Source organism: Heterocephalus glaber, unplaced genomic scaffold, assembly GCF_053883595.1.
Source record: "Heterocephalus glaber isolate CG9 unplaced genomic scaffold, H.glaber_assembly_v1.0 deba00001564, whole genome shotgun sequence".
In the NCBI taxonomy this organism is placed as follows: Eukaryota; Metazoa; Chordata; class Mammalia; order Rodentia; family Bathyergidae; genus Heterocephalus; species Heterocephalus glaber.
This window is the reverse complement of record NW_028258351.1, coordinates 12,509,841-12,537,113: the sequence shown is the minus strand read 5'-3', so window position 1 is coordinate 12,537,113 and position 27,273 is coordinate 12,509,841. Positions and strand designations below refer to the sequence as shown.

Here is a 27,273-nt window from a genome sequence, read left to right as displayed (position 1 = left end):
TCCAGGCCTTCCCACTGAGCTACATTCCCAGTCCTTTTTTCACTTTTTATTTTGAAACAGGGTCTCCCCGAGTCACTAAGTTGTCCAGGCAGGGGTCGGATTTGTAACCCTCTTGCCTCAGTCTCCCAGAGTTCTGGGATTGCAAGCATGTGCCACCATGCCCAGCAATTTATACGCAAACTTGTCTGCGGAGATGAGGGAAGTAAAAACAGTTCCTCTGAGTTGTAGATGGGAAAGCTTGTCCAAAACCTGGTGGCTGCCATTGGTAATTTCTGCCCATGAAACCCCGAGACTCTATAGCTGAAGGCCCAACACCTGCTGCTTTACTTTGGTCTTCTGCAGTTAGCAATGTCAGGCCCTGTCCTGTTACTCCATGCCAGTCAATAAGTATCCTTTTCTGGGCAAGTGATTTCAGGAAGAAAAGTTAGGGGCTATTCACCCCTTCACACAAGAATGTGCAACTGTCTGATCTCTCTTGCTACCAGGGAGTATATGTCATCTCTGAGCCCAGGTCAAGGAGCTCCCAAAGTATGGGAACACTGACTTATACCAGGGCTCATTAGGTCCTACTCATTTCTTCCTGGAAGCCCCAGAGTCCATTAAAATAAGTATACTTCACTTCTTGTCATAACTATCTCAGACATCTGTGATGCTCTCAAGCTACACAATTCCCCACCTCTCTTGAGCTCTTGGTGAAATCTATTTTGTGCAACCTTCTGAACTGCATGGCTACTGTTGACTTAGAGGAGTCCTTGATTGTTTTTGACCAACATTTTCTGACAGTCCTTGGCCCAAGTAGCCAGGTGTCTGCTATAGTACCACATTTAGGGCAGATGTAATTATGCTTAAAAGCCCCAGAGGTGTTTCTCAGCCTTATGTTGTCCATACCAGGGGCCCAAAAGGATGCCCAACAAGGTGTAAGGATGCGTGGGGATGAGACTCCTCTCTTTCTAATATCAGAAACATTTAGTGTTTCCTGAGATTTTTCTGGATGCTACCAGAATTCATTCCCCACCTTTCTGCCTCATTATCCCTCATTTACCAATTTTTCTCAAAAAGGATATATTCTTGTTTCCCCAAATCTGCTTGTAGTGCATGGTATGCTGGCTAATGTTTTTTTAATTATTTTTTTTTATTTTTTAGGCACCAGGGATCGAACTTGGGACCTTGCACTTGCAAGGCGGGCGCTGGAACCACTGTGCTAAATCCCTGGCTGGCTAATGTTTAACAATAATGGCAATGAAAAGGCCCTAACTTTTTTTTTTTTTTGGTACCGGGGATCGAACTCAGGTCCTTGCGCATGCGAAGCAGGCGGCGGAACCACCGAGCTAAATCCCCGGCCTAAAGGCCCTAACTTTTAACATTTGTTCATTTCTGTGGTGTAAATATTCTCATCATGGCCAATTTCAAACTACCAACATGATGTCACCAATCAGCACTGGAAGGGATGCTTAGCAGCACCTTGTTATATGCTATTTCTATTTTGGGGGGGGAGGGGTACCAGGGATCAAACTCAGGTCCTTCCGCTTGCGCAGCAGGCGGCCAAACCACTGAGCTAAATCCCTGGCCTTTTGGTATTTCTATCAAACAGATATGATAGATATAAATAACTTTAGACCAACTCTTGACTGCTAAATATCCTTGGATTTTACCACTGACCTCCACTCCTCATGAGAGCATGAAGCTGTCCTGGTGACAATGGTGGACATAGTTGCCTTCTCCAAGGACTGTCACTCCTCCTCTTGCCCAGCTACAGCCTCTTGTTATTAGATTCTCTTTCCATGAGTTTCTTAGCCATCACATGCTCATCCTTAGCTCCTAGTTATCCTCTGGTCTTGGAGGATATTGATAAAATCCCTTTAAATACAAAGTCACTTGTCCAATACTGTCTGCAATAAATCAGTTAGCTACTCAGATTCTTTCTGCCTCTCTTTCCTTCTCTCTTCTCCTCCCTCTGTTGGTACTAGGGATTGAACACTGGGCCTTTGCACTGAGCTACATCTCCAGTGCTTCAATTTTTTTTTTTTTTGAGACAATCTCACTAAGTTGCTGAGTTGCCCAGGCTGGGCTTGAACTTTTGACTCTCCTGCCTCAGCCTTCTAGAGTGCTGGGATCAAAGACATGTGCCACCACACCTGGCTGGCTACTCAGTTTCTGTTGGATCGTATCTCCTATTGGCAACGGGACTATGGAAACTTCTTATTATCAACAGTCACATATAACTCAAATCCACAATGCAACACACTGCACTTACAAATTTAACTTCTTTATTCCATCCCAACTTGTGCTGCTTCTTTTACTTCTTGGTAGGGCAGACAGACAACACCTGAGAGAACTACGGATCAGCTGGGATCTCATGGACACCTTGAATGAGACATAATTAGTCCCTCCTCCAGATCCTATCTATCTGTTTCACTATATTGAGTCCTTTGAGAGATGGGTCAGCAATGCAGAGATGTCTGACTCTTCTACAGCCCTTCCTTGGCTGAATCCAACTCACCTTTAATTGTCATCTGTTCTCTCTGATTTACTGAGATGCTCTTCTAACCCTGTATCCTGTGGCCAGAACAGAGAGCTGGGGGTGGAGAACCAAGCTGTAATATGAGAGTTGCCAGACTCCCAAGGATGCCATGGCCAGATAAGGTCCCTACACTGCCGGCCCAGGTTCAGCACAGGGAAACAGACATGGGAAACCACCCCTCACTTTCAGAGTGTACTTGAAAGGGTTTAATTCTTCATCAGATGAAACCTATTCTACCTTTGGAAGGAGATGGGGGAGGGAGACAGAAGATCAATATCTAACTATTCCCTCCCCATCTATGATCTGGGCCAAGGATGTCTATAAAAGCCTCCCTCATCATGTACCTTTGCACAGGGAATTATCCACCTAAGGACTTGATTCTCCCCGAACTCTGAGGCAGATCCTTAAGTGTTTGATTATTGCACTCTAACTGGTTCCATGGATTGGGTCTTTAGTTCATTCTTTGCTTCCCAAGGCCTCCTTGCCTGTTTCAACTTCTCTCAGACCCAACTTTGGCTCTTAAGATTTTAGCATAGGGCTGGGGATTAGCTCAGTGGTTCCGCCGCCTGCCCCGAAAGTGCAAGGACCCAAGTTCGATCCCTGGTACAAAAAAAAAAAAAAAAGAGTTTAGCATAAATCAGTCATGGGCCCTCATTCATCTGGACAGGGTGGATGGCAGTGTGTGTTGAGTTAGAAGTGCCTTTCTAAAATGTTTGGTTCTTGTGTCTATAAGAAAAGCTAAGCTGGGGATACCAATCTGAGAATCACAGATGCTTCTGTGGTAGTAGTAGATGACACAAGAGTAGTTGAAACCCCAAACAGAATCCACAGGTAGAATGAGCTGCACAAGAAGGGACTAGAGTAGTGATGGCGAACCTTTTAGAGCGTTCAATAACAAACAGCTCACTGTACCATGTGTTCCATAGGTTCACCACCACTGGACTAAAGGATAAAGCCCTGAGAGGACCAGCAGGAGAGGGTCAGGCAGAGGTACCTACAGAGAAATCTGAGAGGCTGTAACAAAAGCAGGAGGGGCTCCATTAGAATTGTGAAGAAACTTCAAAGGAGGGAGGGGTCACCATGTCACACGCAGATGAGAAGTCTAGCAAAATGAGGTCTGAGTGAGATCTGACAACTGAGAAGTTGCTGGGAATCTCAGAATGGCTCATTGGGTGGCCTGGTGGGAGCAGGAGCAAGAGGAATCAGATTCCCTTTATGCTTGGAAACATAGAGAACTTTGGACACCAAAGCAACATTTCTATCTCTGTTGACTGACTACTCTCACCACTTTGTTTTTTGAGCCAGAGTCTTACTTTTGTAGTCAAGGCTGCCTTGAAGTCACGATTCTCCTGCATCAGCCTCCTCAGTGCTGAGATATAGGGCATGTGCCATCATGCCCTGCTAACACCTTCTGTTTTCATGCACGTTCCTCTTAGCTGAGATACCCAAATAAATTGCTAGTCTGGGGCTGATGATATAGCTCAGTTGTAGAATGCTTGCCTAGCATGCACAAAGCACGGAGTTCCAACCCCACCACTGCAAAATAAAATAAAATGCTAGTCTGAATCAATATCATGGTTTGGGATCTATTTTAGTACCATAAAAACTACAGCATTTTTTTCTGGGTTCATATTTAGTACCACCTCAGTTTTCTCTTTAGGTATTGAATTTGCAAGGTGGTAAACACTTGCATGGATTCAACCTAACCTAAACTAGACTTTTTGTGCTAATAACGGTCCACATCACGAGTCCCATCCGCAACAACTGGTTAGAGTCAGTACTTGCACGTTGGACTCAGGTTGCCTTCACTTTCTAGTTACAGTTCTTGGTATTTCTGACGCTTGGCTAGCTTCACTCATTCGTTGGGCCCCTTTTCCCCTCAAAAAGCTTGATTATTGAACAAAATATTTATGTTACACATTTATGTCATGCTTTCACGTTTGTCTTACAAAGCACCTACCATCATTTCCATCTCACAACACCTTCAACCACATTCCAATTAAGCCGGGTGTGGTGGCCCACGCTGGTAGGCTGAGGCGGGAGAATTCACGAGCTGGAGACCAGCCTTGACAACGCAGTGAGACTCCTGTCTAAAAAAGAAAAGTGGGAACCCTCCAAAGATCAGTCGCGAAGGCAAGGGTAAGCTCCCCGGCGAACTGCAGCCTCGCGGGCGCGCCACTGCCTCCCAAGAACCCCAAAGGGCTTCAGGCTAGGCTGCCCCAGGAGAACCCGCGCACGGCTTCCTGGGAAATGTAGTTTGACGTCCGAGTTAGACCTATAAATCCCGGCAATCTGAATCTGAATCTTGTTTGTTTGTGGGGAACCTGGGAATGGCTCATAAACCTGATTCAGTATTCACAAGAGGCTTTTTGGAAACATGATAGCTCTTTCGCCAGGGGAGAGTAGGCCGACTTTTGCTTCCACAACTTCCTCATTGTGGCGAATCTGCCGTTGCGACTTGGTGGCTGGCCTGTCAGGGGTTACAACGGGAAGCTCGGGAAGTTTGTGGAATCTGCTGAGGGAAGGACGGCGCGAGGGGTTCTTGAGCAGTCATGGTGGCTGCGGCTTCCTCCAAAACTGGGGTCTCTGCGCCTGAGGCTGCTAGTTCCACAGAAGCCCAGCTGCAGTACAGCCTTCTTCTGCAATACCTGGTAGGCGACAAGCGCCAACCCCGGCTCCTGGAGCCTGGGAGCCTGGGCGGGATCCCGAGTCCGGCCAAGAGTGAGGAACAGAAGATGATCGAGAAAGCTATGGAAAGCTGCGCCTTCAAGGCAGCGCTTGCCTGTGTGGGAGGTGAGGCGAGGCTCTAGGGGTCCTGGGGAGGCTGAGCGCTTAGAGAGCCTTGGGGTTCTCTGCCAGGAAGACCACGCGCCTGGGAGGCGAGGGTTCAGTGGGCCTCGACCTTGACTGCACTCGTGGCTCCGTGAACTCGGCGACGCCTCTCCTGTCCCCGAGGTTAGCTTTCAAGGACGGAAATTGATCAGAGAATCAGTACTGTGGTCAGGGCCTGCGGGTGAAGTGGTTGACTTCGTTTATTGATTTGTTCAGTCACTTTGTCATGTGCTGAGCAGTGGGAATACGAGACGAAACCGACAAGAACCTCGTTCTCATGAGTGCAACATTTTACCGTATGTGAGAAGAATGTTGACTAGAAGCCTTGCAGGAGTGCTGCAGAGATAGGGAACTGCAAATGCAAAGGCCCATAAGGCAGGAACTGTTTTGAGGTTTGAAAACAAACAAACAAACAAACAAAAAGCGCCCAATGTTACTAGACAGTAGTGTGCAACAGGAGGTGGTGGCTTTTTAAGAAATAAAAACTTAGGGCCAGGGATTTAGCTCAGCAGTTCTGCCGCCTGCCTCGCAAGCTCAAGGACTCGAGTTCGATCCCCGGTACAAAAAAAAAAAAAAAAAAAAGAAAAAAAAAGAAAAGAAATAAAAACTTAATCTTTTGAGGACGTACCTTCAAGAAGTGGACCGCATTTGTAGATGAGTTTAAATTCCATTGAAAATAAAAGACATTTAAATGGATGTAGCAAAAGTGCAAAATTTTAAAAGTGAAATACTGGAGTGACTGGAAAGAAGGAACCATAAGCTGGGATGGGAGGTGTTCAGAATTTCATTGAATTATGAAATTCACTTGAGGTGAAGAGAAGACCTCCATTTTCTCATATTTTCAGCACGAGAATGAGGCTTTTGTCTGTTTCATCAAGTATTCCCACAGCCTGGCAATGGCAGTTGCTTAGTAACAACTTGCTGAATAAGTGAACGAATGAACAAAGTCAATCATTTTGTAACCTGCCATATGGATGACTCCATTTAGCAGTTCAAGAAGGTTGTACGTGGATAGCAGTGTGGGATTTGCCATTTGGTAGCTGTGTTTTTTTGTTTTGTTTTTTGGTACCGGGGATTGAACTGGGGACCTTGTGCTGGCAAGGCAGGTGGCAGAACCACTGAGATAAATCCCCAGCCGGGTAGCTGTGTTTTTGTTTGTTTGTTTGTTTTTGCAGTACTGGGGATTGAAACCCAGGTCTTTGTACTGAGCTACATTTCTGCCCTTTAAAACAAATTTTTTTTTGAGATAGGGTCTCACCAAGTTACTAAATTGCCCAGCTGGGTTTAAATTTGTAATCCTTTTGCTTCTGCCTCCCAGAGTATTGGGATTACAGACTCACAGGATTATTGTGAAGAATAAATGAGGCAGTGACTATAAAGCATGCATGTACCTGACACATGAGTAGCTAAGTGACTTATGAATGAATGCATGGCCAAGGGAGTGACTTACAAAGTTGATAGCTGAACTTGAGAGTTGCAGACTGAATTATGAGGAATGTTACGAAATGAAGAAAAAAATCCTAGAGGAGGCAGAGAAGATAGACCTCCAATTTTTTTTTTTTTTTGAGACAGGGTCTTACTGTGCAGTCCACTGCTGGCCTTGAACTCTGATCCTCCTGCCTCAGACTCCCAAATGCTGGGATTACAGGTGTGTGCCACCATGCCCAGCCCAAATTTTGTAATGTGGAGGCAAATAGAGAGTTTGAGTGGTGAGAAGGGTGTCCTCTGCACTTGTGGTCACCCAAAAGGTTGTCTTCAACAAGTATATCCCAACACAGTAATCCAGAAAACATTGCTAAAGAAATCTTTATCTCTGTTTGCTTTTAGGATTTGTTTTGGGAGGTGCGTTTGGGGTGTTTACTGCTGGCATTGATACCAACGTAGGCTTTGACCCTAAGGATCCTTACCGTACACCGACTGCAAAAGAAGTTCTTAAAGATATGGGGCAGAGAGGAATGTCTTATGCCAAAAATTTTGCCATTGTGGGTGCCATGTTTTCCTGTACTGAGTGCTTGGTAGAATCTGTAAGTGTCTTGCTGCTTTCTAAGAAATCCTTGTCTGCCGCCATCTCACTTTTAAAGATAAATGCTCTGGGGGCTGGGGATTTAGCTCAGTGGTTCTGCCACCTGCCTCGAAAGCAAAAGGTCCTGAGTTCAATCCTCGGTATCAAAAAAAAAAGATAAATGCTCTTAATGTTGTTACTAGAATACAGATCAGAAACATCAAGATACAGTTCAGATTGTACTTCCATAAAATAATTTGTAGTGTAGAATTTTTGTATGTTTATGATATGGGATTTCTTTTTTTGCTTTTTGTTGGTGAGGAGTTAATGATTTTTTAATTTTTTATTGATGCAATTTGAACCCAGAGCCTCACAGATGCTAGCCAGCTGCTGTACCACTGAGCTACACCTCCAGCCCAGTTAAGGATTTTATTTTTATTTTTGTATGTATGCATTTATTTTTGAGATGAGATTTTGCTATGCTGTTGCCTAGGCTCGTCTTAACTCCTGGGCTCAAGCTATCCTCCTCCTCAGCCTCCTGAGCAGCTGGGACTACAGACATGTGCCACTGTACCCAGCTTCAGTAATTTTGATTACTTCTCAGATGTACTGTACTTGGTTTCTGCACTCTGGTGCCACCTGCAGGAAACATCTATGAACACATTCAAATTCTGGGAACTATTGTACTTTTGAAGATTAGGTTTCCTTTGGATAGAGTCTGAATTAGCCAACTGGAAACACTGTGTTTTTTTCCTTTGTTGTCTGGTCTGGCTTGCTCTGACTCTAAACTACACTTCTCCACCCACAGTACCGGGGAAAGTCAGATTGGAAGAACAGCGTCATTAGTGGCTGCATCACTGGAGGAGCCATTGGTTTCAGAGGTTAGTAAACAGCTCTTGAATGATTTTCTTTTGTGGTCTTGGCCAATGTGCTGATGTTGAGATTTCCAAACATATGAATGTTCCAAAGACACTTGATATTCTTCTCTCCTAACAAATAAATCCTGATCACTTCTGTGTGAACTGTTTCGGAAACTTGGTTGTATCTACATCAGGGTTTCTCATCCTTGGTGTTGTTGACATTTTGGATTAGATAAATCTTTACTGGGGTTGAGAAGTCATTCTTCTCCATTGTAGGATATCTAGCCATATGCTAATGGCATTCCTTCAGTTGTCAAAAGTCGCTGGTGGAAAAAAGAAAAAAAATCCCTGGTGGGAGGGCCAAATCAACTCCACCTAAGAACCACTGATCTAGATTTATCTTAGAAAAAAGAACTGCCCCCATATTGAGTGTATAGAACAACTTTCACAATAAGTAAATTGAAATGTGTTGGTATGCAGGATAGTACAGAGGGATAGCTAGGTCCACTCAACCTTGGGTAGCCTGTTTGTCTACACATGCAGGATGTGCTGTGCTTGCAGCTCTAGGTATTTCATATATTTAGGGTTTCTTTTTTTCATCATCTTCCTTTCTGTCTTTCTTAGTAGTAAGATTGAACCTGGGGCCTTTGCACCGAGCTACATCCCCAGACCATTTTTTATTTTAAAACAGGGTCTTACTAAGTTGCCCAGGCTGGGTTTGAACTTGTGATCACTCTGCATCAACCTCCCCAGAGTGTTGGGATTGTAGGAGTGTGGCATCATGCCCAGGCTAGATATTTTTCTTAATTTTACACAGTTGTCGGGTGTTTTGTTTTCTGGTGCTGGGGATTGAACATAGTGCCTTTCGAATGCTATGTATGCACTCTACCACTGAGCTATGTCACTAGCCCTAGTTAGCAGTTTTAATTTTATATATAAATTATAATGTTAATATCTTTTTGCAGTTGGGGATTTTTAGAATCAATCCATTGAAAGCTAAGTACAGAAGCTGGGCACAGTGGTGCATTCTGTAATTCTAGCTACTTGGGAGGGTGAGGCAGGAGGATCAAACTTCAAGCCCAATGTGGGCAACTTAGTGAGACCCTGTCTCAAAATTAAAAAAAAAAAAAGGGTTGGTGTGACTTGATGGTGGTGTTTGTCTAGCATGTGTTGAGCCCTGGGTTTAATTCTCAGTACAACTGAAGAAAAAAAAAAAGCTTAAGAAGCTAAGTGCAGACATCCTAGAAGTGCTAGTTTATCGGCTATAAACAACAAACAAACTGATGCCCATCACTTCTCCCTGTTAGCATATTCAAGAATGTAGTGTAGACTTCAGGGAGTTATCTTTTCTAGAAGCAGTATCAATTCCTGGGTCTCTTTCCATCCAGGAGCACCCTGACTTGCCCAGGGTAAAAAGCCTCTCATCTTCTGAGTCAGGATGATTTGCTGTCATTAAAGCCTGGTTTTGCTCCTCACACGCCATATGTGATTTATAGAGTGGCTTTTCTTTTGGTCTTCTTATTGCTCAGTTTTTTTTCCAGGATCTCTGTGAGAAGCTCGGTTCCCTCTGGGACTGCTTTGATCACCTTCCCAGGAATTTATTCCATAAATAGATTGGGGGTAAAAGGCCATATGCTTTCATTTGATTCCAGGGGCTGGTTCTCTTAGCCAGTTTCCTGCCTGTGAGGAGCCATTTCCATAAGACTGGGAATAGTAATTCTTTGGAATGAGAAGTTAAGTGAATGTGCAGTTAGATAAAACACACTGGGTTAGATCATATATACTGTGTTGTTGAAGTCTCATAAAGCCATCACTGGTTGAATGACCAAAAATGCTTAAGCTAGTTTCTTTGGATCTGTGGATGTAGAAACTTTTTGTAAATGCAGCCTTACCCCAATATTTGTCACCACAGGTAAGGTAATGTTAATTTCTGTTTGCTTTACAGCTGGCTTAAAGGCTGGGGCCATTGGTTGTGGAGGTTTTGCTGCTTTCTCTGCTGCAATTGATTATTACCTCCGTTGAAAGAGATTGCCTGGGGAAGGAGGATGCCAGCTGAGGACTGGAGCTGTTCTTGGAGGATAGTATCTGTACCACTTGGCACTTGCTTCGAGGGCTGAAGTCATTCGTTTTCCCTCATAGAGCTGTTGTTTTGAGGGAACTTCCTGGATGCTTTTTGCTTCCGGCCTTCGGAGCAGCCATACTGTGCTGCTCTTTGACCTCCCTCAAGCTTTTAGGGGATGTTCCATGCCAGATTGTCTCCGTAGAGCAAATCAGGGGTCTGTGTATTGACTGTTAGGAATTAAGTTTCACAGAGACTCAGTGCCGATGACATCCAGCCTTCGGGTTGTTTGGTGCTGCAGACAGAAAGGTGGCAGCGTGTTTACACAGGCCCAGGAAGTTCTTTTGCCTTGGAACTCCATGCAAACATCTACCCTGGATACCAGGGCAGGGCAAAGTAAACTTATGCCATCCAACCAAGTATGTTTTTTTGTTTAATATTTTGTCATCCTTGTTAAAATATATTTATATAACAGTTTAAAGTTGGGTTATTTTTATTTTCAAATTCTGTATTTCCCCACAGTGGTGCTTAGTGGCCCATAGACAATCCAATAGGAAAGAATGAGAACCTTCCTGAGAACTCTACGAATGCTAGATTCTCAGGGTTTGTAGAAAACTGTCATCATCACCAAATCATCACATCGACCAGGCCTTGCTCCCCAGAAGCCCACCCTAGATGCTTTCTAGGATACACTGCAACTCCCTGCATGATCCCCGCTGGCCTCTTCTGAGAAACCTGCTGTGCTTGCTGATAGGATGCTTGCAGTTTGCTGAACCACACATTGGTTTCCTGCCCAGGCTTAGCTCAGGGACACGTGTGAAGGAGTCCTGCTGTGGTCATCCATCAGCTACTGGCTAAGATCACATTGTGGAAGGACTATTCACCACCACCCTTGTTCTCTACTTTTAGTGGGTTTCTAAAATTTTTTGTGTTTTTGACTTGACTTGTGGTCTCATACTGAAAATAACAGCTGAGGCCCATTGTGTGTCATAGGCAAAAAACAAAACAAAAAAAAAGCTTTTAGTTGGGCTCTGCTACTATACTGTGGTGCTTTTACTCTGGTGCTGACACCTTGGGATTTACTTCTTTGGGGGAGGGGAGTCAAGACAGTAGGCTTGGTGGGGACCACGTTATCCTGGCTCCCTTTAGTCAGTGGTACTGTTTCTTTTCTACTATAAAGTAACTCTTCCACTTTTTTGCTTTCTTATCTTTTCCGATTCACCCACCCTTAACCAGAATTCAAAGACTCAGCTTCAACATCCAGCCATCCTGTGTGTATATATTTGTATGTGAGTGATGCTGTCAAACCCGGCTGGTAACACCTTCCTCTGGCAGTGCCTGCTGTTTCCTTGGCATGAGTGTGAGCTAGCACATGGGACCTATGTCCTTCTGTGGTAAATTCTACATGGTGCCTGTCCCATCTTGCCAGGCAAGTCAGCACTCTGCAGAACTAGGAGAACAAATTTAGGAATGTTTCTTTCCTGTGCGGTCCCTAAATACTTCATACCTAAGACCAATTTGAAGGAAGGACAGGCAGACATTCTTCCAGCTAGGCTTGTACATGGGATGGAGCACAAGAAATGCTGCCCTAACAATTGTTTTGGCAAAAGATGAGCCTGGAGGCCATCAGTAGCCATTAGTTCAATAAACCAAGTCTTGTCCACACTGACTATTCAATCGAGAGAGATGAATAGCTTCCTGTTTTAGATGGCCAGGGAGCTAGTATGAGCTCATAAACCAAACAGCAATTTTCAGAGACATCTGTTCCCAATCTCCAGAATAAATACAATGTCTAATGGCTTAGGCTGGTGGCAGCCCATATTAACCCCATTGGCAATCCCAAAAGGAAGGTGGGTCCTCTGGGAGTTGCAGCTTCCTTCCCGGACAAGCAGATAGACCAAAAGGCTGCCCAGAGATATGCCACTTCCAAGGAAAGTGTAGACAAAAGTTTACAGAAAATCAGTGGATAACTTCTTGCCAACTCTCCAACATTGATGGCTAGGTCTGTGGTGAGACACTGGAAGAGAACTGTAGCAGCAAATTCAGTGAGACCAGCAGCAGCCTGGCTGCCAGTTGATCTGGAGACCTCTGGAAAGAGGGAGAGGGCTTGGGCTCACTTTGCCCCAGTCACCAAAGGCCAAAGGGAAGACTCAGGAACAGTTAGCTAGGTAAACAGGTTCTTGGAAACACATGTGGATCCAGCTGGAGGAATTAAATATTTAGATTGGTGGTCTTTCCTGGACTACTGAGATTACAAACATCCACACCACAGGGCTGAGTTTTGTGCAAATGTTGGGGCTTTGCATTTTTTTTATTAACATTTTCCTCACATGGTTTACATCAATTTATAATAATCTACATAAGTTGAAACAAAACAGAAAAAAAAATATATCCTTACCAACTTATTACAGTTGAATATTAATGAAGGGTCCCATCCTACCTCCATCAGCAAAAACTGGCAGCCCTCAGCCATTGCCCAGTAAGGACAAGCATGCTGGGGATTCCTGTAGCCTGTCTCCTGGCATCCAGTTGGCACAGGCTGCCCTGTTGGGCACAGTGACTGGGGGTCCTGGGCTGCACAGTCCCTGTCTTTCAGGAGAACCCACCAGGTATTTCCTTGGTGCAGCTTAGTCCAAGTCTGGCACCCAACCCTCCCACTTGGGGTGGAATTTATAAATATTACGATCCTTCTGCATTTCTCAGCCCTTCCAGCCTTTCTCTTATCATATGGCCTAAGCAAGCTAGGGGCTGCAATAGCTACCTAGTGCTGAGAAGCAAACACCCCTCATTTTGGGAGGCAGGAGGCACCCATTTGAGGCTATACCTAGCTCTAGTTGGGCCTCTAACTTGTTACTGTCAATCCTTTGGAAGCAAGAACCTTCCCTGCCACCACCACCTGAGTGTCAAGCAGTGACTTCAGGAATGGTCAGATGCTGGGATCTTAACACTCAATGGCATTCTTTACTTATTGTCCCAGGAAATGGGGCTCCTTGCTAAGCTGCTGCCAGGGAGCTGGGTGGAGAGCATTTTTTTAGTCTCAAGCATTTCTCTCCTCCAGCATACACAGAGTATAGCAGTCTGCTGAAGGCAACAGGTACAAACAGGATCAGAAAGGGCCCTCTTGCCGAGCAAACACCACAGCTTTGGGGCCAGCAAACACTTCTTTAGACTTAGCCCTGAGCACAAACAATGGGGGCTGCTCTCCCCCAGTCCTGAAGCCCAGGAATTGACACTCTGCCACACAGAAGAGCCAGGGAGCTGTGCTATGCCTCACGTTCCAGTGGTATGTCTGTCCTCTCAAGCTAATTGCCATGGGTGGACAACTGCTGCTCAGAAGGGAAATGATGCTTTGGGAGTAAATTACACTCCTTTCTAGTACTGAGCAGTGGGTATCAAGGCTAGGATTGGGACCATCCCCTACACTGAAGCAATGTCAACAATGAAGGCCCAGCAAAACCCAGCCCCTAAAGAGGCCTGTGATAGATGCCCGTGATTCCTCATCCTCTCTCAACTTCTGCAGTTTCCCCGAGTTCACCAACAAGGTGGCAAACGGGCTGGGGCAGCACCACATCAGTTGGTGGATTGTGCCTTCCTTTCCAAGGCCCTGGAGCACACGTGGCAGTGGGGGCTGCCCCGTGGCAGTGCTTGGCTGTGGAGTGAAAAATCTAAGGCAAAAGTACCACGAGGTATGTGAGGTGCCAGGAAGCCTCTAGGGTGGAGCCTGCTTGCTTCTGGACACCTACTTTAGCCACAGTAGTCACCCTCCAGGAAGCCCGGCCCACTAGGAAAGCCACTGCAGCTTCTTCCTGCTACAAGCTGCTTCCCCATGACTCAGGCCACCAGTGCTGCATGGTGTAGTCAACTGCCCTTCCCCAGATGCTTTTCTGACCCTCTGGCTCTTTTGATAGCAGGTACTTGTGGGTCTTCACACTCAAAAGAAATAGAACACTGAGGGAAAAGGAACTGAAAATTCAGCAGTAGAAGAAACAGTCAAAGATGCCTCACTGGTAGGCAGGAGACAGAACAGACAAAACCCCAGAAATGGAGATTCTCAAATGGAAAATTCCAGAAATCAGCTCTCCAGCTCTGTGCTAAGCTGAGGATTAGTGTGAGTCTGTCTCCTTGTCCAACATTTGCACAGGCAGCAAGGCAAAGCAGGTGTGCTTCCATAGGTAGAGGGCGGGGAGAGGCCGAGAGCAGTGTAGAGCAGCATGACAGGCCACCACTGCCACTACCGCTTGGATCTCTGCAGAACTTTCCACGTGATGGAGTGAAAACCGTGGCTGCACATGCATGCGGCAGGCTGGGAAGGAGAGGGTGGAGAACACTGAGGGGAGGCTACAATCTGGGCCAAGAGGGGAAAACTGGCAGCAATTATATAGCGCCAAATAAAAGCCCTTGGACTGGACTCAGGAAGAAAGAAAGCTTTGAGGGAAATGAAAGAACAAAGCAGGCTGTGTGCCCACACCAGGTCGGTCACTACCTTTTCTGCATGACAAATATACATAAAACAATTCCCAAACAGCACGGAGCATCAGACTCAACTAGAGGTACAGAAGGCAGGAGCTGGGGTGTGGTGGTGAGGCTGGGGGCTGGTCAGCTGGCTTTGTACAAGGTGGCACAAAAGATGCACAGATTCCAGTTTTTGGAAGTTGGCTTCCCTTGGAGTCTGGAGTGCTGGGCTGGGGAATTTCTGTTGCAGTCTTTCAAGTCTGTGTTGGGCCTGGCTGGAGGGGCTGGCTCTGACCATCCTCCCAGCGGCCCCGGCCTTAGGCTACACGTCGGTGGAGAAGTACAGTGTGTTCCGCTTCAGTTCTGCGAAGGAAATGGGGGGGTGCTGCAGATAGTAGAGCAGGACCTGGACCTGTGGGGAGACAGGATAGACTGAGGTTGGGATCTTTGTCCTTCTGGGTCTGTTTCAAGGTAATGGTCCCTGGCCTGGGGCCAAATCTGTGTTGCCCGCAAAGGCTCCCCAGGTGGGTACCTTGGAAGCTCAGGTGTTAGTCTACTGCAGCACTAGAGGGCGCTAGAGGACAGAGCGTAGAGGATCTAGGCCACTCCCTGAACCTCAGTCTTTGGGGCTGAGGTTGGTTTTGGCTTGGCACCCCATTCTGTTCCTGAAAGCAACCCCAGAGCTTTCATGTGTGAGGATAAGACCCCCAGAAGTTTCCTACACCCTGGAGCTTGCTTTCTGAGACTAAGGCCCTCCCAGGAAAGCAGTTAGCACCTGGGACAGACATTCTCTGGGCCCTCACATTTCTTTTCCACCTGGGAGGGGCAGGATTGTCCATAGCCCTGCCTTCCTGGTGGCATCCTACACACACACCAACTCAGCTGCTCAGGAGGGCAGAGTGTAGGGACCCTGAGCTGTTCTCTCCACCCCTCTGCCAGCCACAGGCCTGGGCAGTGCTGGTGATACCTGTGCCATGACATCATGGGACCAGATGTCTGCAGCTGACGTGAGATGTGCTTTACTCTCCACTTCTGAGGGTCTCAGTAACGTGGGGCCAAACACAGTGGCCAGGTTGTGAAGTGACATTTTGTTGATGGGTTCCTTCTCGGCAACCCTGAAAGGGAGGGTAGGGAGAACAAAAGATCATTCTTTAGCAGCCACCTGGAGCTCTGGACCCTTGGTCTTAGCTATAGGAACTCCAAGATGGTGGTCACCTAGCCTCCCTCTCCAAAGGGAAGAGTCCTGGTGGTGGGAAGGATGCTGAGCCAGGCACCCATGGCCCCAGCTACATCCCAGGATATTGCTGTAAGAGATTTCCAGCTTGCAGGCTGCTCCTGTAAGCTTCTAGGCCAGAAGGACCCACAGCTATCAATTCCAACTTCCTTGCCTTAGAGACAAAACCATTACTGTTTAGAGAACTTTCCTGGTAATAACACACATACTTGTTACAGTCTTTTGAGGTAAGTACTGTTAGTATCATCATCCCATTGTAGAGATGAAGAAACCGAAGTACAAAGAAGTTAAATGACTTGCCCACAGCCACATGGCTAGGAAGTGCTATGGAGAGTTGGGATGCGAAGCTGGCAGTCTGTTCAAGAACTCATGTTCTTAACCCCTCTACTCCCATTGTTATGCATCACACACTCCTAGGAGGGGCTTTTGGGAGGTGGCTGGACTATGGGTGTGTGGTGCTGGGTTAGTCCTCTGATGGGCTAATGCCTGGGTGTGATGCTGGCAGGTGAAGCCTGGTAGGAAGCACTCCTGCCTTGAGGACTTGCTTCTTCCTGTCTGCCAAGCCATGAATTGTCTCTTTTTCCTATGCCCATCTACCAATCCACCCTGCCTTGGAGCCAGCTGACTGTGGACTGAAACCTCTACAAACTGAGCTAAAATAAACCTTTCCTCCTTTAAGTTGTGTTAGGTATTTTGTCCCATCAATGAGAAAGTAACTGACACCCATGATCCAGCTGTCCAGCTTCGGGGAGTGGCTAGAGAAGAGTCTTAGTGGATGGGGCGAGGTGGGGAGGGCCTGGAGCCTACCGCAGCTGCTCACTGAATCTGAGGTTCTGCCTGTTGGGCTAGGCAGGAACAGTCTTAACCCCAGGCGGAGCCCAGGGCTGTCCTTCCCACTGGTCCAGAAGGGCTTGCTCATGGGACCCCAGAGCTGCTTCCCTTTGGTTTTTCCCTGCTCCTTGCATAACAGGCCTGATGCTCTTTTATGTCCCCTGAGTGACAGGAGGAGTTGCCATCTGTGGCTGGTACCCAGGCAGGCTCAGTATTACCGATCACATCAAGAAGCCAGGGCTTCCCCCCACCCTAGGAAATGTTTCTGGGGCCGAGACACAGCCGCCCTGGGCAGTGCCTGTCACTCCACTCCCTCTGACACCATTAGTCCCACCCTCTGGGCAGAAGCCATGGATGTGCCTGCTGACTATTTTGGAGACAGGCGAACATTGCAATGTCAACAGGCAGCTGTGCTGCGGACCAGCCCTCCTGCAACGCAACACACACACACACACACACACACACACACACACACACACACACACACACACACACACACACACACACACACACACACACACACACACACACACACACACACACACACACACACACACACACACACACAGCTCCAGTCAGGGGCCCAGATGTGGGAACAGACTGTGCCCAGTTCCCAGGGTGGAAAACCTAATGAATTTTCCTTTCCCACTACTCCTCTGCGTCCTCCCCAGGACGCTCGCCAAACTATCTGGGACTTGGTTGGGGCTTTGGTCCTGGCCAAACCAGAGGGAAAATGTCTCATAATGGGAAAAACAAGACACCAGCCCTAGATGCATTCAGATCTCCAATGGCCTTCCCAAGCCTGGCCTGGCTAAACTGCAGCAGGAGCCTGGACCCAAGGGTGGGGCTGACCTTGGAGGTGTTGAAGCACAGAGCAGCTCTCTTGGGGCTCTCTGGTCGTGGGTGGCAAGAAGGTTTAAGGGATTCCAGTCCCACTCATGCTTGGAATTAGTCCCAGGCTCAAAAGTGAGTGAAGAAGGCACCTTTCAGTTCTGAACCGTGGGCAGGTGTCAGCTTGAGGAGCTCTTGGTTTACCTTCACTGTGGAAGGGGTTAGGGGAAGGCAAGAAGGGTCTTTTTCTAGGATTTGGAAGATGCACACTCTAAGGATAGATCTGTAACCCAAGTCCCTGCTGGGTTTGGGACTGACTTACTTTCACTATTTGTTAGAGATATAGGCTGAGCTCTTGACCCACAATAACAAATATATTGTTATAACCCAGTACACACATCTATAGGTATCTGAACAAAACAATACTTAGCTTACTGCCTACAGTAAACCCTGGTTCTACTGATTCTACTTCACTTAAAAAATTATAAAACTGAAAAAAAAAATTATAAAACTGTGGTGTCAGTGCCTGCCTCGCAAGCACAAGGTCCTGAGTTCGATCCCTGGTACCAAAAAGAAAAAAATTATAAAACTGAACAAATGAACCACTGACAGGTTGGGGCCCAGTAACCATAAAGTTTATCTATGGTCCTTGCTTTAGGCCTGCCATTCTGGACATTTCAAGGCCAATGCTTGAGGCTATCAGGACCCACATATTTCCCAAAACAGAAGAATGTGAGTGTAAGAAATTGAAAAGCAAGCTGGGCATAGTGGGACACGCCTATAATCCCAGTACTCTGGGACACTGAGGCAGGAGGATCACAAGTTCAAACCCAGTCTGGGCAGCCTAGCAAGACCCTGTTCAAAACTGAAAAGCAAACCCTCACACTGTTGAGAGTGGCCCAGCAAAAGCCAGCACCTATGCAGAGGTGCTGAGGAAGCAGGGTCCCATAGCAGGACATGTGGGTCTGCGTCAGCTCCTGGCCCTCCCCTTGGCTGTGCTCTGCTCTTACCTTTTCAAGTGTTCCAGCAGGAAGAGGAAGGTGATGAGGTTGGGGTCAGGCAGGGAGCGGAGCAGGTGCATCATGCAGTTTTCCTTGGCAGCAGGGTCTGACAGGGCTGTGGGAAGAGAAGAGGCTGGGCTGGGGGTCAGCTCCTGGGGTGGAGAAGCCCTTGAGGGACCCACCAGGGCCGTGAGGATGAGGGAGAGCCCAGGCTGCCAGGTGTTGGAGCAGATCCTGCCTGGGAAGGGCTGGTATCTGGACGGCCTGTTAGCAGCTGGTTCCTCCAAGAGGGCCCACCACAACTAGTACCTTGTCCTTGTTATCTTCCTTCCCCTCCTGCACTGGATTTCGCCCCCCAGTGCTATCCCCAATGATGGCACATGCTGCCAGGGATAGGAACACTTTGTCAACTGCCTCAGATGCTGGTGCACGGGAGCAAGCAGCTTTCTCTGAGACTCCTCACTCTCTGTGGGGGCTGAAGCCCTCCCTGCCCTAGGAAAAGAAAAGGCAAAAGGGATGTGCCAGGCCTGGATTTGGCCCAAGTAGGTGGAGGCTGAAGCCCTACTGGCCAGAGCCCCTGGCAGAGGTGAGGAGAGGTGAGCAGTTCTGGAAAGCGCAGCACCAGGCAACTCCAGTCCCCTCAGGCTCAAACCAGCCCTTTCCTTGGTTCTGGGGAGCCAGCTGCTGCTTGCCCACTTCAGGGCAGTCTTCCCTAAAAACCTGTGCTTCTAAGCAAGCAGGTCAGTGTGCAAGGAGAAAGAAAAGAGGCTGCCCCCAGAGATGTGAGAGGCAGGGAGAGGGACCAGCTCCAGCCCTGTACCCTAGCAGGCTACACCTTGCCCTTGGGCCCCTCAACCTTGCAGCCAGCACTGAACAGGTCAATGGGCAAGGGAGGCCACGGCCTCTTGCTGTGGACTTCCCCGGCCAGTGAGGCCTGCTTGGCTCAGCCCAGCCCTCAGGACAAAATGAGCCTCACCGATGCCCTCCATAAAGGCTGGGTAAAGTCGGTCTGTGAGGAGGGGCTCTGGCAGTTCCCGGAAGTATAGCTTGAGGGTGCCAGCGATGGCATTGATGTCCATGTCGCTCAGCATCAGCAGGATGTCCTTGTTATCTACAGGGGAGGGGAGTAGGTCAGGGGTTGTGTTGGCCCCTGACTCATCCCCCTCTCCCTAGCAGCCAGCCCTCAGATCTGTCCTAAGGCCAACCCCCACCTGCCCCATCGCTGCCTCTCGTCTCCTCCAGAAAGACAGAATGTAGGTAGTGGCCACAGGTTCTGTGACTTGGCTCTGTCAGCTGCAGGTAGAGGAAGCAGAGAGAGCCAGACTGAGGTCTGTCTGCTATGGCTTCCCAGAGAAGAGAAGGAGAGTACAACTTGTCATCCAGAGTCCCTGAGCCACATCCACACCAAGTGGCGTGCACCCTCCCTCCAGCTGGAATCTTCCCATTGCCAAGCCTCTCCCTGGAAGGCCCTATGTATTCTTCACACCTAAAATAATGTTCTGACAAAGCTCTAGGTTCCAGGTCACACAGGGGAGTCACGTGCCAGCATGTTCCTGGCCCTGTCCTGTCTTCCACCCCAGCCTTCCTTGCGAGGCCCCTCTCCACCTGGACTCATCACTGGCCACTTCAAGCTTCCTAGCCACTGGTTGCTCCTGCTGCTGCAGCCTGACCAGCAGGATAGGGGAAGAGGAAACCAGGAGGGTTGGGACCCCCCACCAGGGGCTTTATACAAAAGCACACCTGCCACACAGCAGAGGGAAGGCTGAGCCAGCAAGCCTAGGCTCAACACTAATTTCCCTGCAGCCCACTAGACACTCGGCACCAGCACAAAAGCTGAGAACACAATTCTGGAGTTGGGAAGTTCTGATTTTAAGTCCACGCTCTAAAGCTACAAACTGGGAGAACCCTGGGCAAATGAGTTGGCCTCTTTGAGCTCCATCCATTTCCTTAGTTGTAGCAGTGGATAGGAGATCAGAGTGGGGGAAAATTAATGTAAGAAAATACAGAATGTGTGCTTGCCACAGCGACTCAGAAACAGCCTTCCTTGTGACATGGTGGGCTGCAGGTCACAGGCTCCATGGAGGCCTCCTGGTCCCACTGAGTTCTCTTACCACTTGGGCACCCACCCCACCAGCTGGGACCCCAGACTCACTGGCGTCAAAGACGGCCTTCAACGCCTGGATGTCTGTGGCTACCCCTGATATCCGGTAGATGCCGACCTCCTCAATGCCTCTCTTCTCCACCTCCTCCACACACTGCCGCACGATGTAGGGCACCTTGGAGCGCTCCCGCCTGGGGACAGGGGATGCAAGCGTTGGGTAGAGGGAGTCTTGCAGTGCCAGGTGCATTATCCAGCCCCCCACCCCAGCATAACTCGGCCTAAGGTAGCTCCAACCTCTAGGGTCATGAGTAGGGGCAAGGAAAGAGCTGAGGAAGAGGCCCAGACCTACTCTACCTGCTGAGGCACAGCAAGGGACACAGGCAGGAGGAAGTGCTGGGAGGTAGCCCAAAGGCTCTTGAGAAGGAATGCTCCCTCCAAATCAAATGCTGCCGGTGATGGGACATGCCTCTAATCCCAGCACTTGGGAGGCTCAGCCAAGAGAAACACTGTGAGTTTGAGGCTGGCCTGGGCTATACAGTGAGTTCAAGGTCAGCTTGGACTACATAGCAAGACCCTGTCTCAAAAATCCAAAGGAAAACAAAACAAAAAAACCCAAATGCTTATGGGGACTGGGACTATAACTCTGTAGTGGAGCACTTGTGTGAGGCCCTGGGTTCAATCCCTAGCACTTCAAGAAAAAAAGTGCTTATGGGGGCCCAACAGGTAGAAGGGAGCTGGGTCAGGGCCTGGAGACAAGGGGCACAGAAGGGTGGCATGACCTGAAGGACCACCCTTTCCCAAGGGGGATCCACTCCTTGGACCTCAGCCTGTGGCCACCAAGCCCAACAGGGGCCCTAGAGTCACTGTCAAATCTTCCTGTTTACCGCAAGAATCGAACAATTTGTGCCTTTCCCTTATCTTCTACTGTTTCCATGATCACTTTCTTATTTCAGAAGCACTGGGTCAGCCAGAGAACACACCTCTACAGGCCACTTTCAGCCTCCAAACTGGCTGCCTGTTACTTCTGCATGGGTGTGTGCATGTGTGTGTCTGTGTGTGAGACTAATTAGGTACTTGCATGTGCAGGGGGTGCTGGGAGGTGGGGACTGATGGAGACCTGGGTGCCGACGCCAGCACTCTGATACCAGACAGCACCTACTTAGTCACCACGCTGATCTTCACCCCAAAGACGCCCGTCTGCTTTTTGGATGGAGTCCTCTTCAGGCTCATGTCCCGGCTGGTGAATTTCATGGAGAATTCCACTTTGATCTGATTGGAAGATGAGGTAGGCACAAGTCACCCATGGCATGAGTGTCTGAGGTGTGTTCCCAAAACACAAGGGTCTCCCCCCACCAGGACTGCAAGCAGGCTGCCTCTACCCCCAGGACTCCCTTTACTCCCAGGACTGCAGCTGGGAGAGGAAGGGGCATGTGTATGGAAGGGAGGGGCTGAGGGAGGAAGGGAGGGCTGCCCACCCACTGCTCAGGCATCTCCTATCTCCTGGGCTCACCCCGTTCATCTCGATCACATCTGTGTGCCAGTTCTTGGTTTCTACAGTCTGAGGATCCAACTGCAGAGAAAGAAAGAGAGGGACTGTCAGTGAGGGGCGGGGGGCAGCTCAGGGATCAAGCCGGCACTCTCCCTGGTGCTGGGGAACTGCTCAGCAGCCAGCCAGGTAGAAGCCTTGATGCTTATCTTGCAGTGAACCCTTCAGGGTAGCTCTAGCCCCCAGGCCCCTCTGGCCCCATGGAGGAGGCAGGGACCCTCTGTTAGGGTGCATGACCATCATAAGGCATTGGCTGACTGCTACACTGCAAGATGGGTACTGTCAATCTATTTCACAGATGCACCAAGGTAAGGTCATAAAAGGTAAGCAACTTGCTCAACTACACAAATTGGAGTGGTCGGAGATTTAGCCTCTTGCGGTGCATGTGGGGTTGCTGAATGGGAAAGCAGTGCGATGCAGAGGTAAGAGTCTGTTCTCAGGAGTTAGCTGCCTAGGTTTGAATCCTGGCTTTGCAGCTTTCAGCAGCAGGACCTGGACAAATTGTATCCTTGCTGAGCCTCCTCTGCACTCCACAGCCAGTAACAGAACTGGCTTCCCAGGTCACTTCGAGGACACAATGAGACCACTTGGCTGAGCAGCTGGTTCCCCCACAGGCCAGGTTCCCCAGACTTAGGCTGCAGCTCCTGGGATGAGGGTGCCAGGTGAGGGTTGGAGGCATAGAGGACTCTCGGGACTTCATTCCTCTAACTCAGTGGCCTTCAAACCATTTTGCCTGAGCACCCACAAAATAATTTTGAAAAACTATGTACTCTTAAGCACATTTTTAAGTCAACATTTCTACAGCAAGTGTAAATAGCTGCAAAGAATATAATTTCCAGAATAGTGTAAATATTGATATCTTAAAATAAAACCATTACATCAATCCTTAAATGTATGCAGAGGAATATAATTAGCATAGTGATTTGATACCCACTATCATCCACTTAAAAACATACAAGCAAGCTCTTCTTTCCCTTGCAGAAAGCCTGCTTCATCTTTTTCTCCTTAGATTTATCTTTCTGTTCCATTTCTCCTTAAGAGGTTCCTCTTGGTTTATAATTTAAGTCTTTTATTCATCATCCTATTATACTTTGCTCCTAAAATACATCTATACATTGAAATGAAAATTTCCTAAATCTAAAAATCTCTGAATATGTAAAGTATGTTCTGAATTTGTTATTACTGTGCCATGATTAGCAGTACACACACACACACACACACACACACACTCCAACATACTACAAATTTTAATAAATACCAAGTAGCAAAGTGGCATTTTGGTGGAACTGTATCCCTGAATGAGATAGGTAGAACATTTTTCCTATTGTAGTTCATGTATCTCTATGAATCTTATTTTTTGCTAGAATAAAATGAGGTTTAGCACCAGTTTTATTCAGAAGTTTTTGGTTTTCTTTTAAATAATGTAAACAAGGAAGCATTTCATTCACACAAATCACTAGATGAGGCTGAAGTTTTAGTACAGCAATGTTAGGTGAGTCATTAACCTCATTTTTTTTTTTTTTTTTTTACTAACCTCTTTCTATGTTATTTGCCTTAAATTACCTCTGTACCTATTTTCACACATTATTTTAAATGATCTCTCAGCTGTTAATTAAACCCTCATCAGTGTACCAGAAAGCAAAGACTTGGATACCACCTGACTTTAGAAGGCTTTATAATCGGCCTTTAAGTCTTTTCTTTTTCAGCACCTACACCAACATTTTTAAGGTCCCCTCTGTTGTCACCCCTGAGGTCTGGGCCCCCTGGGCCGAGCCCCCATAGCGAGCCTGAGCCTCGGGCTTTCATCTGCAGAGGGGAGCAATTCGAGATGCCTGGCCTCAGTTGGCGGCTGAGGACCTACAAACTCACTCTCTTCAAGCTGTCCTGGCCCACCTTGCCCTGGGACATCTGTCACACCATGGTCTCAGTACCGCTGGTCTCACAGGCCACTGTCCCCCACAGGAGGACAACTGGATCTGGGTCAGCCCAAGTCCTTCCCACACCTTCTGTCACCTCGGACAGGGCCTGGGGGCTGCACCTGGCTGGCATTAGGCCCTGTGTCTGGGCAGCTGTGGCCTAGGGCCCAACTTCAGCAATCAGCCCCCTAGCCAGAGAAGGGAGTGAAGTGAGAACAGGAGATGGAGAAGGCAGTGTGGGGAGAACCGGGCACCTCTGGGGAGGACCCTGCCACCCAGGATCTTTGGTCTAGAATATTTGTGGCCCCATGGCACACCTGACTTTGGCCTCTATACTGAATCCTCTCTCTCTTTCAACTTCTTTGTCCCAACCCCTCCCTGGGTCTCTAGCAGGCTGCTTCCTGTAGTTCTTTCATCCTATTCAGACCACTGGTTCTGTCCCCATCTCGGTCCCCCAGCAGTGGCCACGGGGAAGAGGGACCTCAACTGCTCTCCGTCAGCTGACTGAGGCAGATGCATCCCTTGGGAGCCACATTCTGGAGTGACCAGCCCTTCTGAAGGCAGATCTCTCTAGGGACCTGGCTGGATCCCCTCAAGCTCTTCTGTCCCAGCTTCCCATGACCTGGCACTTCCTGGCAGCTGGTCTGAACTGAGCCAGTGGTTCTCCCCAAGTCCTAGAGTGGCATCTGGATGGAGCTTGAATGGGAAAAAGGGGCAGGGATTGGAAGTCAGGGTGGTTTGGGTCTTCCACTCAACCAAGTTAATTTGGGCAGGTCACTGAATTTCATTTTCCTCACAGGGTACCCATGCCTGCTTCACAGGGCTGCTGTCTTATGTATTCTGTGCATTTTCTGTAAGTCTAAAACTGATAAACCCATCATACATAGCATCTCAGCCACTGTTAACAAGCCTGTGTGGTTTTAGCTTTTGTAGGTGCTCCCATTTTACAGACAAGAACACCAAGCTTAAAGAATACAAAGAACTTGCCTAGTTCCAAACATTCAGGGAGCAAGAGCTGGGGTATAAAATCAAATCTCCCTGACTCACTCTGCTGAAGCTGCAAGGTAATATGCAATGTACCTAACCTGGTCCTGCACCTTTCCCTCAACAGTAGCAGCTGCTATCACCAAGATTTACTCAGAAAGGAGACATTAGGCCTCCTGGCACAGGGTCTGGTGTCTAGCAGGCTACCTCCAAAACAAACCTCCCCACAACCCTCCGCCATGTGGGTCCATTCTTCCGGGAGTGACTGAGACAGGAAGAACAACTCCTGATATTACTACCTCATTGTAGCGCATGTCTTCCAGAAAGCCCTCCTGGAGGACCCCCAGGCCACTGGAACGCTCGTGCCTCTCTGCCTTCCTGCCACACCAAGAGCCTGCCTGCCAGGTTCCATTGGCATTGTTTCACACACTCTACTCTTTGGGTAAGGTGGCCCTTTTTCACTTTGCTGAGTCCCTACCACTGCCATATTCCTGGTCCCTGCTGCAGGTGTTGCCTGGTACCCATTCAAGAAGGCCTGCCCAGCCCCTGGGTGCCCCGACAACCATGCCTCTGTCTCCCAGGAGGCCAGCAGCCTCCAGAAACCAAGCCTATTTCAGGATGTCATTTAAATACAGAGAAGAGAGGGTGGGGAGTGGAGAGGGACATGGCACATTTTCCAGAGAAACGATGTTGCCTGAATGGCTGTGACTATTTATAACCCCTGGGAAATGTGGACTCTGCTATTTCCTGATTAAATTAGTGCTGGGGTGAAGGAAGCAGCCTCTGGGATGTCAGTGGAAGGGAACACCTGAGTACTAACGCCTCTAATCCCAGCAGACAGGTACCATCCACAGGCGCCCTAGAGCAGGTACCTGGGGGACATCAGATCACCTAGAAGGACAGATGGGGCTTCCAAAGGGCCAGGCTGAGGAGACCACCTGGGCACCTTTTCAGGCAACAGGTAACACACACACAGGGGACTCCCCCAGAGGTGTGGGCAAGGGCAGAAGACAGAAACGGGTCAGGGTCAAATCAAGGACCAAGGAGAAACGGCTGACCTTTAGGGCTGGTGACGGGAGAGCATAGAATGCTGGACCTCTGCTGGGATCCTGAATGTGGCTGGGGGAGGCCACCTCTCCTTTCTGGACCCAAGTGGCCTCATGTTTGGGACAGGAAGCACCAAAGTGGCCTAGCAGTAGGACATGCTCTGTGTATAGCTCAGGGTTGTCAGAGCTGGGTTTCAGGAACATCCTCAGGGCTCCCCTCTGAGAAGTGCAAGGCCTTCTTCCTGGCTTCATTTCTTAGGAGCCTCAGGCATATGACACCATCACTTTTTCCCTCAGCTTTGAGAGCTGTTCACAGTCACCTCCCACTGCCTGGCACTTAGGAGGCACTGGAGAGTCTGAGCCACTCTTGATATTGGGGCCTCCAGCCTCGCTCCCTAGCAGGTAACAGAGCTGCGTTCAACTCCGAGTCCTTCTGACTGCTGGGCCACGTTCTTTAAACTGTGTCACTTTCCCTCAAGTGCACAGCTTGCCTAACAGTCTGCTGGGATTGATTTCTGCCACCGCCCCTTCCCACAAGCCCTTATATGGTGTCCTTTAATCTCCAGTAAGGGACTTGTAGTAGCTCTGTCTATGGGTGGCTGGGGGTAAATAGAACTAGCTGCTTCTAGTCTCAGGGGCACAGGCACTGAGCAGCTTTCAGCATAACTCTGAGATGTACCCAGGGGCTCACTGGATGACAGCAACCCTTGGTAACACCAGCAGGGGCCCCCAAGGGCTCCAGGCCTCTACCTCTTTCCCCAAGCCCCCTGGCCCTTACCTCTGATAGCCCCCTCCCCTAGGGCCCCCCAACTATCACTGTCACAGAACAGGGGACCAGAGCCCCCAAGGAACTCAGCCTTCTGCCCCCTCAAGACTGCTCCCATTCCCCATTTCACTCCCACTCTGCTCTGCCCTCGGTCCCCCAGGCCGCAGGGGTGCCAACCTGGCCCTCTCCTGGAAGCTGGGTGAACTTGCCTTGAAGCCCAGAAATGGATTCAGAAGTTAATAAAAAACCAAAATGCTTTTTAACAAGGGCAGTAAATTCAGTGCACTGAAG

General features: G+C 48.5%; 2 protein-coding genes across 7 annotated transcripts in view; one reads left to right on the top strand and one right to left on the bottom strand.

The window, feature by feature from the left end:
* Positions 1 to 5,012: 5,012 nt before the first annotated feature.
* Positions 5,013 to 10,696, top strand: Timm22 (translocase of inner mitochondrial membrane 22). Its single transcript, XM_004857098.4, has 4 exons — positions 5,013 to 5,314; positions 7,181 to 7,377; positions 8,164 to 8,236; positions 10,161 to 10,696. Exons 1-4 carry the CDS (start codon positions 5,074 to 5,076, stop codon positions 10,235 to 10,237), a joined length of 588 nt encoding a protein of 195 aa, XP_004857155.1. The 5' UTR covers positions 5,013 to 5,073; the 3' UTR covers positions 10,238 to 10,696.
* A 1,853-nt stretch (positions 10,697 to 12,549) lies between these two features.
* Positions 12,550 to 27,273, bottom strand: part of Abr (ABR activator of RhoGEF and GTPase) — a 198,377-nt gene continuing 183,653 nt past the window's right edge. For all 6 annotated transcript variants that reach the window (XM_004857092.4, XM_004857096.4, XM_004857094.4 and 3 more), the window contains 7 exons: positions 22,235 to 22,294; positions 21,884 to 21,993; positions 20,776 to 20,915; positions 19,600 to 19,734; positions 18,633 to 18,738; positions 15,694 to 15,841; positions 12,550 to 15,138 (listed from right to left, as the gene is read on the bottom strand). In XM_004857092.4, coding sequence (XP_004857149.1) covers positions 15,049 to 15,138; positions 15,694 to 15,841; positions 18,633 to 18,738; positions 19,600 to 19,734; positions 20,776 to 20,915; positions 21,884 to 21,993; positions 22,235 to 22,294 — 789 coding nt within the window. In that variant the 3' untranslated portion in view covers positions 12,550 to 15,048. The remainder of the gene's footprint in view (positions 15,139 to 15,693; positions 15,842 to 18,632; positions 18,739 to 19,599; positions 19,735 to 20,775; positions 20,916 to 21,883; positions 21,994 to 22,234; positions 22,295 to 27,273) is intronic.